We start from the raw sequence: 10,237 nt of genomic DNA on the forward strand, positions 1-10,237 counted from the left end.
AGGTGAGGCGAGGTCTGTCCTTGGACGTCGGGCGAGGTGGAGCCTAGCTTTTATCCATCGGGCGAGACCAAGGCTAGCCCTCGAGGGTCGGGCGAGGCGGAGTCTAGCCTTTATCCGTCAGGCGAGACTGAACCCAGCCCTCGGGGGTTGGGCGAGGCGGAATCTAGCCTTTATCCATCGGGCGAGACCGAGCCTAGGCCTCGGGGGTCGGGCGAGGCGGAGTCTAGCCCTTAGCCCTCGGGCGAGGTAGAGCTGGCCCAAGGGCGTTAGGCAAGGCGGAGTCTAGCCCTTAGACCTTAGGCGAGGCGGAACCAAATTCCTGTCATTCGGGCAAGAAACGCAGCGGCGCCCTTGTCCATCTGGGAGTTTTTAACGTTCGATGGTTATTGGTTCCACCTTCTAGGGTAACCCGGTATTAGGTCCCCGATAGTAGCCCCCGAGCCCCCGGGTGATTCAGACAGAATCGTCCGAGGGGTGTTTTCGATTTCATCGGAGTTAATTTACCAGAGGGTGCGCGTGAGCGCACCCGATGGGTGTAGCCCCGAGCCCCCGGGTGCTTCGAACAGAATTGCACGGGGGATGTTTTCGATTTCGTTGGAGTTAATTTGCTAGAGGGTGTGCGCGAGCGCACCCGATGGGTGTAGCCCCCGAGCCGCCGGGTGATTCGAGTAGAGTCGCCCAGGGGGTAGTATCGGACCCTTCATGGGTAAGGCTGAAAGACTTGGTTTTTTGTCAACTGGATATTTTTAAGGGAATCGTGGTATTCCATTCATGGGAATTTTATTTAGTGCCGGCCTGGCTGGGACCCGACTGTGGATCAAGGCCCTAGTGATGCTTGCGTCCTTGAGTCCTGGTAGTTTGCGGGCCTATCCCTTGTTGGGATGGCCCTTTGGCCCCGGGACCCTAGGTGGGCCGAGGGAAAAGCTCTGTGACCCGTGTCCCCTTGATGGAGAGAGAGTCCTGGTCCGCCTAGGGAAGATGAACCGTCCGGTGCGATTTTTTTGGGAAGGGATAGGGATCGTGTGCGTGTATCCCGCGAGGTGACGCGGCGGTGTGCATGGCAGGCTCGAAGATCGAGGCAGACAGTTGACCTTCTCGCATCTGTTGCCCCTATAAAACCATGGGGTTCGCCCCCAGGGTTCCGCATTTTGCCTCCTTGCCTTTGCGTCCTTAGCCTCTGCCGCCAATCGCCTGCACCTCTTGCACCCATACTGCATCCGCCGTCAAAGTCGTTGCTGCCTTCTTCCTTGTGCTGCTCCTGCCATCGCAATGGACCCGGGGTACAAATCCAACATCTCTCCTCAGCACTTATAGGGCCTCATCTGCCAAGGCCTCCTTCGCCTATTGACCGCTGCCGAGGAGTGGCGACTGCCCGATGAAGAGGAGGAACCAGAGCCACCCGAAGGGTACGTCGTTTCTTTCGCCCACTTCCACGAGCGAGGATTCGCCATGCCCGCACATCAGTTCCTTCAGGGACTGATGGACTACTACTAGGTGGAGCTTCAACACCTTACCCCCAATGGGATCTAGCACATTGTGGCGTTTGTCGCCCTGTGCGAGGGGTTCTTGGGGATCAATACCCACTTTGACCTATGGCGGTATCTCTTTGTCATCAATCTCGTGAAGAGGCGGGTCGGGAAGCAAGATCTGCACACGCTGGGCGGGGGCATATCCGCTAATGCATCTGGTCACCTCCAACAAGGGGTGGCATTCGCAATGGTTCTATGTCAAGAATGACGCCACCGCTCCCTTGCCGGCCTTCACTGGGCGCTACATCTTGGAGGCCTCGGAGTCATGGGGGTGGGGCGTTCAGGCCAAGGACAAGAAGCATCTCAACGGCCTTCTCGTTGCCCTCCATGTGAGGAGGGTTGTGCCGCTGATGGCGCGGGCGCTTCCCCTATATCAAATGGTGCCTAAAGTGTTGTTCGAAGGGACGGCGCTCGCCGACAAAGCGCTCCCTCCTTCCGAGGTGGCACAGCACATTAAGGAGGTGATAGAGCCCATGAAGGACTCCGTTGGCACCATCCTCGAAGTTGTGTTCCCAGTGCCAGGGCATCCCCCAATGCGGCCGGAGCCACGATTTGTTGACTTTGTAAGTTTTCTTTTCCCTTGCTCCTCTTTTTGCTTGAAATTTCTGATCCCCTGATGCTAACCGTGGGATAGTAGGATTAGCTGGGAGGACTGTTCTTCAAGGACAGCCTAGCTCCGCTGCCAAAGGACCCAACCTGGGCGGTAGCAAACCGTGCCCTAGCCAGTTGGGACAAGAAGACGAAGGCGATACGGAAGCAGCAAGCTCACGATCGAGGAAGGGGACTAGTAGTGATGACGACAACAACGATGATGATGATGACGATGATGAGGCGGCAGCCGGCGTGGATTGGGGTGACCTAGTGAACAAGGACTCGCTGTCCATGCAGGGACCCCTTCCATTCCATGTGGAGGGAAGTGAGTCGGTGGGGACGGTGGAGCCGGGCCTGCCTCTGGGTCTAGCGGGAGCCGGAGGATCCGCCATCACCCGCGGGGTGCCGGCGGAGGATCGGTGGATGGGAGGGGATGGATCCAAGGCCATCCCTGAGGTACTGGCAGAGGGGGATGGTTCCGACACCGCGCCCCATGAGCTGATGGAGGGGGCGGCTCTGGCGCCGTGCCCCATGAGCCGATGGAGGGGAGTGGCTCTGGTGTCGCACCCTCGGAGACAAGAGAGACGAGCCCCTAGCCTCGGAGCGGGGGGCAGGCTCAAAACAGTCCCGCCCACATGAGTTGGAGCAGGGGTCTAGGGGTTCATCTCTGAAACATACCCACCGACCGAAAGCGTCAGAGTATGTCACCGATTCCCCTCGTTTTCTTCCTTTATTTTTCCATTTCGACCTTATGCCCTTTTTCTGTTTTGCAGATTCTTGCGACGGGGCCACCCTTTGGAGCTGACGCCCAAGAAGAGCCTTGCCCTTCAGGGGGGATAGATGGCACTGCCCGACGTCGCCCCTGTTTTGGGCAGGAGCGACGCTGACATTGGGGCCTCGTTGGCTGGTCCGGCGGCGTCTGCGGTGGTGCCCGTGCCCTTGGTGGTTGTCAAGCAGGTGCCCGCGACCACAATGAGCCAGGAGCAGCCATGGTGGCATCCGAGGGGGTGGCGCATTCCATGCCCCCGGTGGCCCAAGTGACGGCGCCTGATGTGGGCCGGGCGGAGTTGGATGCAGCCACGGTGGCATCCGACGGAGTAGCACAGTTCGCACCGTCGGAGGCCCAGACAGAGGTGGTCGCGACCACGACAAGCCCGGCGGGGTCGAACACTACCATGGTGGCATTCGAGGGGGTGGCGCAATCCATGCCACCGGCGGTCTAGACTGTGGTGCCCGGGGCAGGCCAGATGGAGGAGGACATGGCCGAAAGGTCTCCGGGCATCATGGCGGTGGTGGGAAGGACCAGAAGGGAGCCACCTTTGGCCTTGTTGTCGGGAGGCAGCCGCTCCCCCGTACGAGGTGAGCCGTCGGTCCAGTGGATGGCCGCTCAGGACCCAGCGTTGATTCTTTTTTTGCTTGACGATGCTGCCGAGAGCTTGGAGCGGGAGAATCTTGACGTCGGGTTCTTGGTGGTATGGGTGCCCTGAGGGAGGCCAGTGGTGCCTTGCGTGAAATCCTCATTCCTTCTAGCTAGGTATCTGCTTGATCTTCTCGCTTGTTTTCTTCTTTCTTCACATATTTCTGTGTTTTCGTGGCTTCTGATTCTGGTCCTCCTTTCAGAATAATGTTGCTTGTAGCCGGGACAAGTCCTGGTTCCTTCGTGAGCAAAAGGCGAAATGGGACTGCCTTACCGAGGAGGCCAGGCTGCGAGGAGATGTGGGCGCATAACTCGCTGCTACCCAGCAGCGGGAGGCCAAGGCGCGCCGGGACGTGGAGGAGGCTCATGGGATGTTTGAGGACCTGTCGGCGAGGGTGAAGTTGGACTAGGAGAATGCCACCAGGCTTCGAAAGGAGTGGGACAAGCTACTATAGAAGGATGCTATGGCCAATGAGCGGGCCGACGAGCTCCTGGCGGAGCTGGAGACAGAGCGAGACCTCAAGCTCAAGGCTGAGGAGAGGTCCACGGCGCTATAGCAGAGGGCGGACTAGGATGCCGAGATGATCACCCGGTTGCGCGAGGAGCGGGACGAGCTACACTGGACCGAGGAGAGACTTTGCTCGGAGCGCAGTGCAGCCCATGAGGATTGCGACCGGGCCATCCGGTAGTGCGACGAGGCACGTGGGGTGGTCGACTCCCTCTGGGTGGATCTTGGAGTCACGGTGAACCGAAGGTTGGAGGTTGAGAGCGCTGCTGCCAGGCTGGAGAAGGAGCTTGCCGAAGTGCGAGGGATCCTCCAGGTTGAGAGCGACGAGCATGACCTTTTGCAAGCCGCTGTCGGAGTGGTCACCGATGCCCTGAGGGTGGCGTAGCCAGAAGGATCTAGCTCGCTTGCAGCTCATGCCACGAGAATCATAGTGTGGGTAGGCCAACTTGAGGAGGACGCCTTTCACGCCGGGATCACCCAAGCCTTTGCTATCGCCCATTCCCATTATGATCGAGAGATTAACCTGGAGGTAATGAGTCATGGCTTTGCACCTGTCTATGATGATGATGAGCTAGACGAGATGGAAAAGGCAGTGACTCCCCTCGCGCGGAACCTGGTGGACAAGCTGAAACAAGAGGTTCTCCCTTCATGGAAGTAGTTAGCTTGATAAATGCTTATTTATAATATGTGAACAAGTGTCAGTACTTTTGTGTCCTGGAAACGGTTTCGTAATTTTCGTTTCGTTTGTTTGATTTTACCTTCTTCTCTCTGTAATGTTTTTTCAAAAAAAGAAAGGAGGTACCCATACCTTTATCAGCCCCCGAGTGAGATCTGACCCCTTGCGGTTGCTGGGGCTGGATGTTACTGGAGACCGAAGCGAGGGAGGCAAACTTATGTTTTGTATTTAGTCATACCCCTTACCTAGGACCTTGATGATCGCTGCGTGACCGTGCGTTTGGTCTTATCACTGGTCCGGCCTTCCCTGAGCCCCCGTGCATAGTGGGGATTCGGTTAAGGGCCGGTTCATTCGTGATCATCGTCCTATCAATGGTTTTTCACAACCGGAGGGGTTAAGGTGATGTTTCTTGCCTCAATGGCTCGAGTGACTTGCTTTATGAGCTCGCTAACAGGGATGTTTGGATGGAATCCAATCCTATTTGCTTCGCGATAGGGTCAGCGAAGCCATCGGGTGGCGTTCTGTTACTCCTTGGCCCACCTTCCAACAGATTCCCCCTCAATGGGGTTTCTATGGGCTTGGCTAGAGGCTAGATTGAACAAGAAAGTTGAGATGACCCTATTCGCCTTAATGCGGGTCAGGCAAAGGCCGTTTGAGGCTCATCTGTGTTTTCTCCCCTGGCTCTTGTTTGAGGCGAGGCAGCCCCAGACCCTTCGTTGGTCAGCCTTCAAACCTTGGTCTCTCGATCTTGGATCGAGCAGCTTGAACCACCGAGCCCTTTAGGGTCTGCTAGGGGTCAGCCGTGTTTTCGTGCAGTACCCCATCCTCTGTTTCCGTGACCAGAGGGGCTGAGTTGACGACACTTGCCTCGATGGCTCGAGTGTCGCGCTTAATGAGCTCGCTAACGGGTATGTTCATGTGGAATCTGGATCCATCATTTGCTGACGGGGTCGGCAGAGCCCTCTTGTGGCATTCCACTACTTCTTAACCCGCCTCTCAGCAGATGCCTGCGCCGTTCGCTGGGCTCAGGTGGCCCGTTGTCCTCTCCTCGATGGAGATTCTATGGGTCTGGCTCAAGGTTAGAATCGAACGAGAAAGGTCGAGATGTCCCTGTCCACTTCTAAACGGGGTCAGGCGAGGCTGCTAGGGCTCATTTTGGTTTTTCTCCCCTGGCTCTGTTTGACACGAGGCAGCCTCTAGCCCTTTGCGGGCCGGCCTTCGAACCTTGGTCAAGCGTCGCTCATATTGAATGAGACGGCTACTGCTTCGTGATGCGACACGAAGCGTTGAGATGCAAGAATTTAGCATATAGTTTAATCGAAACAGAAGTGGGGGTCGGTAATGTTACCTTGGTGGTATGAGTCATGAGAAGCTCCCACCAGACATGTTCGCGCCCGGTTCGGGTCCGACGTTTGCGACGAGGCCAGCGTAACCTACATAAGTATCGCTATTTTTGTTTTTGTCTCTTGGCGGCGATCCGAGCCGCTCGATTGATTTTTAAGCGATCTGTCAGCTTCCCCCCTGAAAGGGGGCTCTGCAGACGGACCCCTCCAAACTTCTTTTGGGAAGGTGGGAGCTAAGGCTAGTAATGTGAGGAACTGTGAATGCGATTATGCTGGTGAACAAAAAACACTGTAGCCATCGGGGCGTAGGGTCTGGTGGTTCGTCCAGTTGTATTCATCATTTTATTCCCACATGCTGTCCTTCCGGTTTGTCAAAGGTAAGGAGGGGTCGGGCTAAGAGGGTGTTTAGACAAACAGGCACCCTCAATAGCCCCCGAGCGATGTCCGTGCCCCTACCATTGCTGGGGTCGAAGGCTCGGTAAAGAATTTAACACTCAAAGTAAGTAAATAGGGGTGCTTATCTTTCAATTGGTTGTTCATTTGTTATTTTGCCTGGGCCGCCTGATCGACCCAGGAGGCCCGTTGGGCTCCCCCTGGATGGAGGTTCCATCATTGGGTCATTCCATGGTCCTGCCTGGGGAAGCGGAGAGTTACCTGCAGGTGAGCGTGCCTCGGTGCTCATGCCTGGGGTGCATTAATGGCGGGCCATGCCCGGGTGACGTTCTGACTTACCAGGCGGCATCCCATCGACCAGAGCGTGTCTCGTCATTTTCGGCGCATCCTCTCAGATTTTTGTCAGCATTGATTTTGCATTTGTATTGAATAGGGGAAGGCAGAGAGTTTTTCGTCCAAACCTTTCGCCTTTCCTTAGCTGCTAAGCCCCCTCTTTAAATAGGGGGGCAAAGAGCTCTTGTCCCACCTTTCCGCCAACCTCAGAGCCGCCACCTCTTCTCCTTGCTTTTCACCGAATGCATCGGCTCCTAAGTAAGAGAGGGTAATGCGAGGGAGAGAAGAGCTCACAGATCTGCTTATGAATTCGTAGCGCAATGTTGAGCTGGAGGTCATCCAATGTAGATGAGATGGCGTGGTTCGCCTGTGCTAAAGAGAGGTCACCACTGCTGAAGGAGGAAGGGCGCCGGAGGGTGCTGCGCGTTGTTGATTTTGCCGTCGTTGGTTGTGGCCTTCCTTCAGCTGGAGGCGTTTCCTACCCCGATGCCGTTGTCAGGGTTGCGGCCGATGACAATGGCATAGTCCCTGGGTGTCCTGGCGGAGGCGCCGTTGTCGGGGTTGTGGCCGATGACGATGGCGTAGTCCCTGGGCGTCCTGGTGGAGGCGTCGTTGTCAGGGTTGCGGCCGATGACAATGGCATAGTCCCTGGGCGTCCTGGCGGAGGCGCCGTTGTCGCCGGCATGGTGCTCGTTGTTGTAGATGACGGCGCCTTCAAGGATCCCATGAAGCAATAGGACGTCGCCGATGAGAAGTAGTGCGCGGTGGCCGTAGTAGACGAACTGGGCCATGTACATGCCTGGACGCCGCCGATGGAGAGCGTGGCGTGGTGGCCTTAGCAGTACTTGTGGCAAAGCTATGTAGGAGCCGTAATTAAATAAGTTTGTGGGGGAGCCCCTGAGTGAACAGTACTTTTTGTAAAGAAATCACTTTGTAAGTGGTGAATTTGTGTGAAAATGAACAAATTTTCATCTTTTGTTACAGCAAACAGCTTTTTCAGCTTCCTCTTTTTGTAGAAGAGGTTTCGATGCTCTCCGACCCTTCCCATGGCTCAAGTTGCAAAAACCTAGGAGTGCAGGTGAATTAGTTCTGATTACACTGGTGAGCAAAGAGATCATAGCCGCTGGGGCATGGGTCTCCCGCAGTCCTACCAGTTGTACTCAGAATTTGTTCCCGAAATCTTAGTCCTTAGAACTTGTTATGAGAAGAACGGAAAACTTAGATAAAGTTTGCGAAGATAATACAGGAAGTGTTTGCAAGATAAACGTACTTGTATTATTTGTATCAGCCCCTAGTGAGGTCCGGCCCCTCATGATTTGCAGGGGTCGGATGTCACTAAAGATCGGGGATTTGTAAAGACAAAAACTAATAAGAAAAAACATGCATTTATTTAAGGGTAAAAACGACGTAGCTGCTCAATGTTCCAGGAGTTGGTGAAGACCTCGCCGTTGATGGTTTTCAACTTGTAGGTGCCTAGGCGGAGTACTTTCGCGATGACGTATGGCCCCTCCTAGGGCGGGGAGAGCTTGTGGCGGTCCTTGTTGCTCTGTACGAGGCGGAGGACAAGGTCCCCGACGTTGAAGGCTCGGTCCCGCACCCGTCGGCTGTGGTACCATCGCAATGCCTACTGGTACTTGGCCGAATGGAGGAGGGCGATGTCGCGGGCTTCGTCTAGCTAGTCAATGGCATCTTGGTGGGATGCCTCGGCCCCTTATTTGTCGTATGCTCTAATTCTTGGTGCCCCATAGTCGAGGTCCGTTGGGAGAACGGCCTCGGAACCGTAGACCATGAAGAAAGGTGTGTAGCCGGTGACCCGGCTAGGAGTTGTCCTTAGGCTCCAGAGCACTGCCGAAAGCTTGGTGAGCTAGCGCACACCGAACTTGTTCAACTAGTTGAAGATCCTGGGCTTAAGGCCTTGTAGAAGCATGCTGTTTGCGTGCTTGACCTGCCCGTTCGTCCGGGGGTGTGCGACGACTGTCTAATCGATCCGGATGTGTTGTTCATCGCAGAATCGAATGAATTTCCTACCGATGAACTACGTGCCGTTGTCTGTGATGATGGAGTTCAGTACTCCAAAATGATGGATGATGTCGAGGAGGAACATCACAGCTTGCTCAGATTTGATCGTGGAGATCGGTTGAGCTTCGATCCATTTCGTAAACTTGTCTATGGTGACAAGTAGGTGGGTGAAGCCCCTGGGTGCCTTTTTGAGTGGCCCAACCAGGTCAAGCCCCCAGACCGCGAAGGGCCATGTGATGGGGATCATCTGGAGCGCCTAGGCCGGGAGGTGAATCTGCCGAGCGTAGTACTAACACCCTTCGTAGGTGCGTACAATTTGCTCGGCGTCGGCTACTGTGGTGGGCCAGTAGAAGCCCTGTCGGAATGCGTTTCCAACCAGGGTCCTCGGTGCGGCATGGTGACCGTAGACCCCACCGTGGATGTCGCTCAGCAGGAGTCTTCCCTATTCGCTGGGGATGCGAAGCTGCATGATCCTGATGTGGCTCCATTTGTAGAGTTTTCCTTCTACAAGAACGAAGGACTTGGCGCGACGTGCGAGCCGTCGGGCTTCCGTCTTGTCCGCCGGTAGTGTGTTGCGGAGGAGGTAATCGAGGTAAAGCATTCTCCAGTCATTGAGAGGGTCAGGCTCTGATGCTGAATCCTCTTCAAGCTCCACGACTTCGGGGTCAGGTGGAGCAGTCGGCAGGTCAGCCCCCGGGGCCGGATCAGATGGGACATCGTCAGCTCGTTCTGACCCCTCGTAGCACACCGAGGGCTTGTGTTGATCGCTGGCGAAGACACCCATCGACACTAGCTCTCAGCTAGATGCTGCTTTCGTGAGCACGTCGGCTGCTTCATTGAGGCACCTTGGGATGTGATTGAGTTCGAGGCCATCTAATCTATCCTCCAGCCATCGGACTTCTTGGCAGTATGCCACCATCTTGGCGTCGTGGTAGCTTGACTCCTTCATGACCTGGTCGATGACCAGCTAGGAGTCGCCCCTGATGTCGAGGCGTCGGATGCCTAGCTCGATGGTGATTCGTAGGCTGTTGATGAGCGCTTCGTATTCGGTGATATTGTTTGATAAGGGGAAATGGAGCCAAACCATGTACCTCACGCGGACCCCGAGGGGTGATACAAAGACTAGACCCGCGCCAGCGCCCTTTTTCATCAACGATCCGTCGAAGTACATCGTCCAGTACTCTTGATCGACGACTGCAGGTGGCATCTAGACCTCGGTCCACTCCGCGATAAAGTCAGCTAGCACCTGGGATTTGATCGCTGTTCGGGGGGGCATAAGTAATGCCTTGATCCATCAGCTCGGGTGCCCACTTTGTAGTCCTTCCTGTGGCGTCCTGGCTATGGATGACCTCACCGAGGGGGAACGATGTCACGACTGTCATAGGGTGTGACTTGAAGTAGTGGTGTAGCTTCCTCTTGGTGATGAGG

At 55.7% G+C, this 10,237-nt stretch overlaps 1 protein-coding gene across 1 annotated transcript; it reads right to left on the reverse strand.

The window, feature by feature from the left end:
- Window positions 1-9,251: 9,251 nt before the first annotated feature.
- LOC136458566 (uncharacterized) lies at window positions 9,252-9,593 on the reverse strand. The gene has a single exon (XM_066458516.1). The coding sequence runs from the start codon at window positions 9,591-9,593 to the stop codon at window positions 9,252-9,254; it is 342 nt and encodes a 113-aa protein (XP_066314613.1).
- Between the last annotated feature and the right edge of the window lie 644 nt (window positions 9,594-10,237).

Source organism: Miscanthus floridulus, chromosome 1 (assembly GCF_019320115.1).
Source record: "Miscanthus floridulus cultivar M001 chromosome 1, ASM1932011v1, whole genome shotgun sequence".
Classification (NCBI taxonomy): domain Eukaryota; kingdom Viridiplantae; phylum Streptophyta; class Magnoliopsida; order Poales; family Poaceae; genus Miscanthus; species Miscanthus floridulus.

What these genes read in the sequence shown, in the direction of transcription:
- LOC136458566 (XM_066458516.1), bottom strand. Translation starts at nt 9,593, where the DNA reads ATGGGTGTCTTCGCCAGCGATCAACACAAGCCCTCGGTGTGCTACGAG.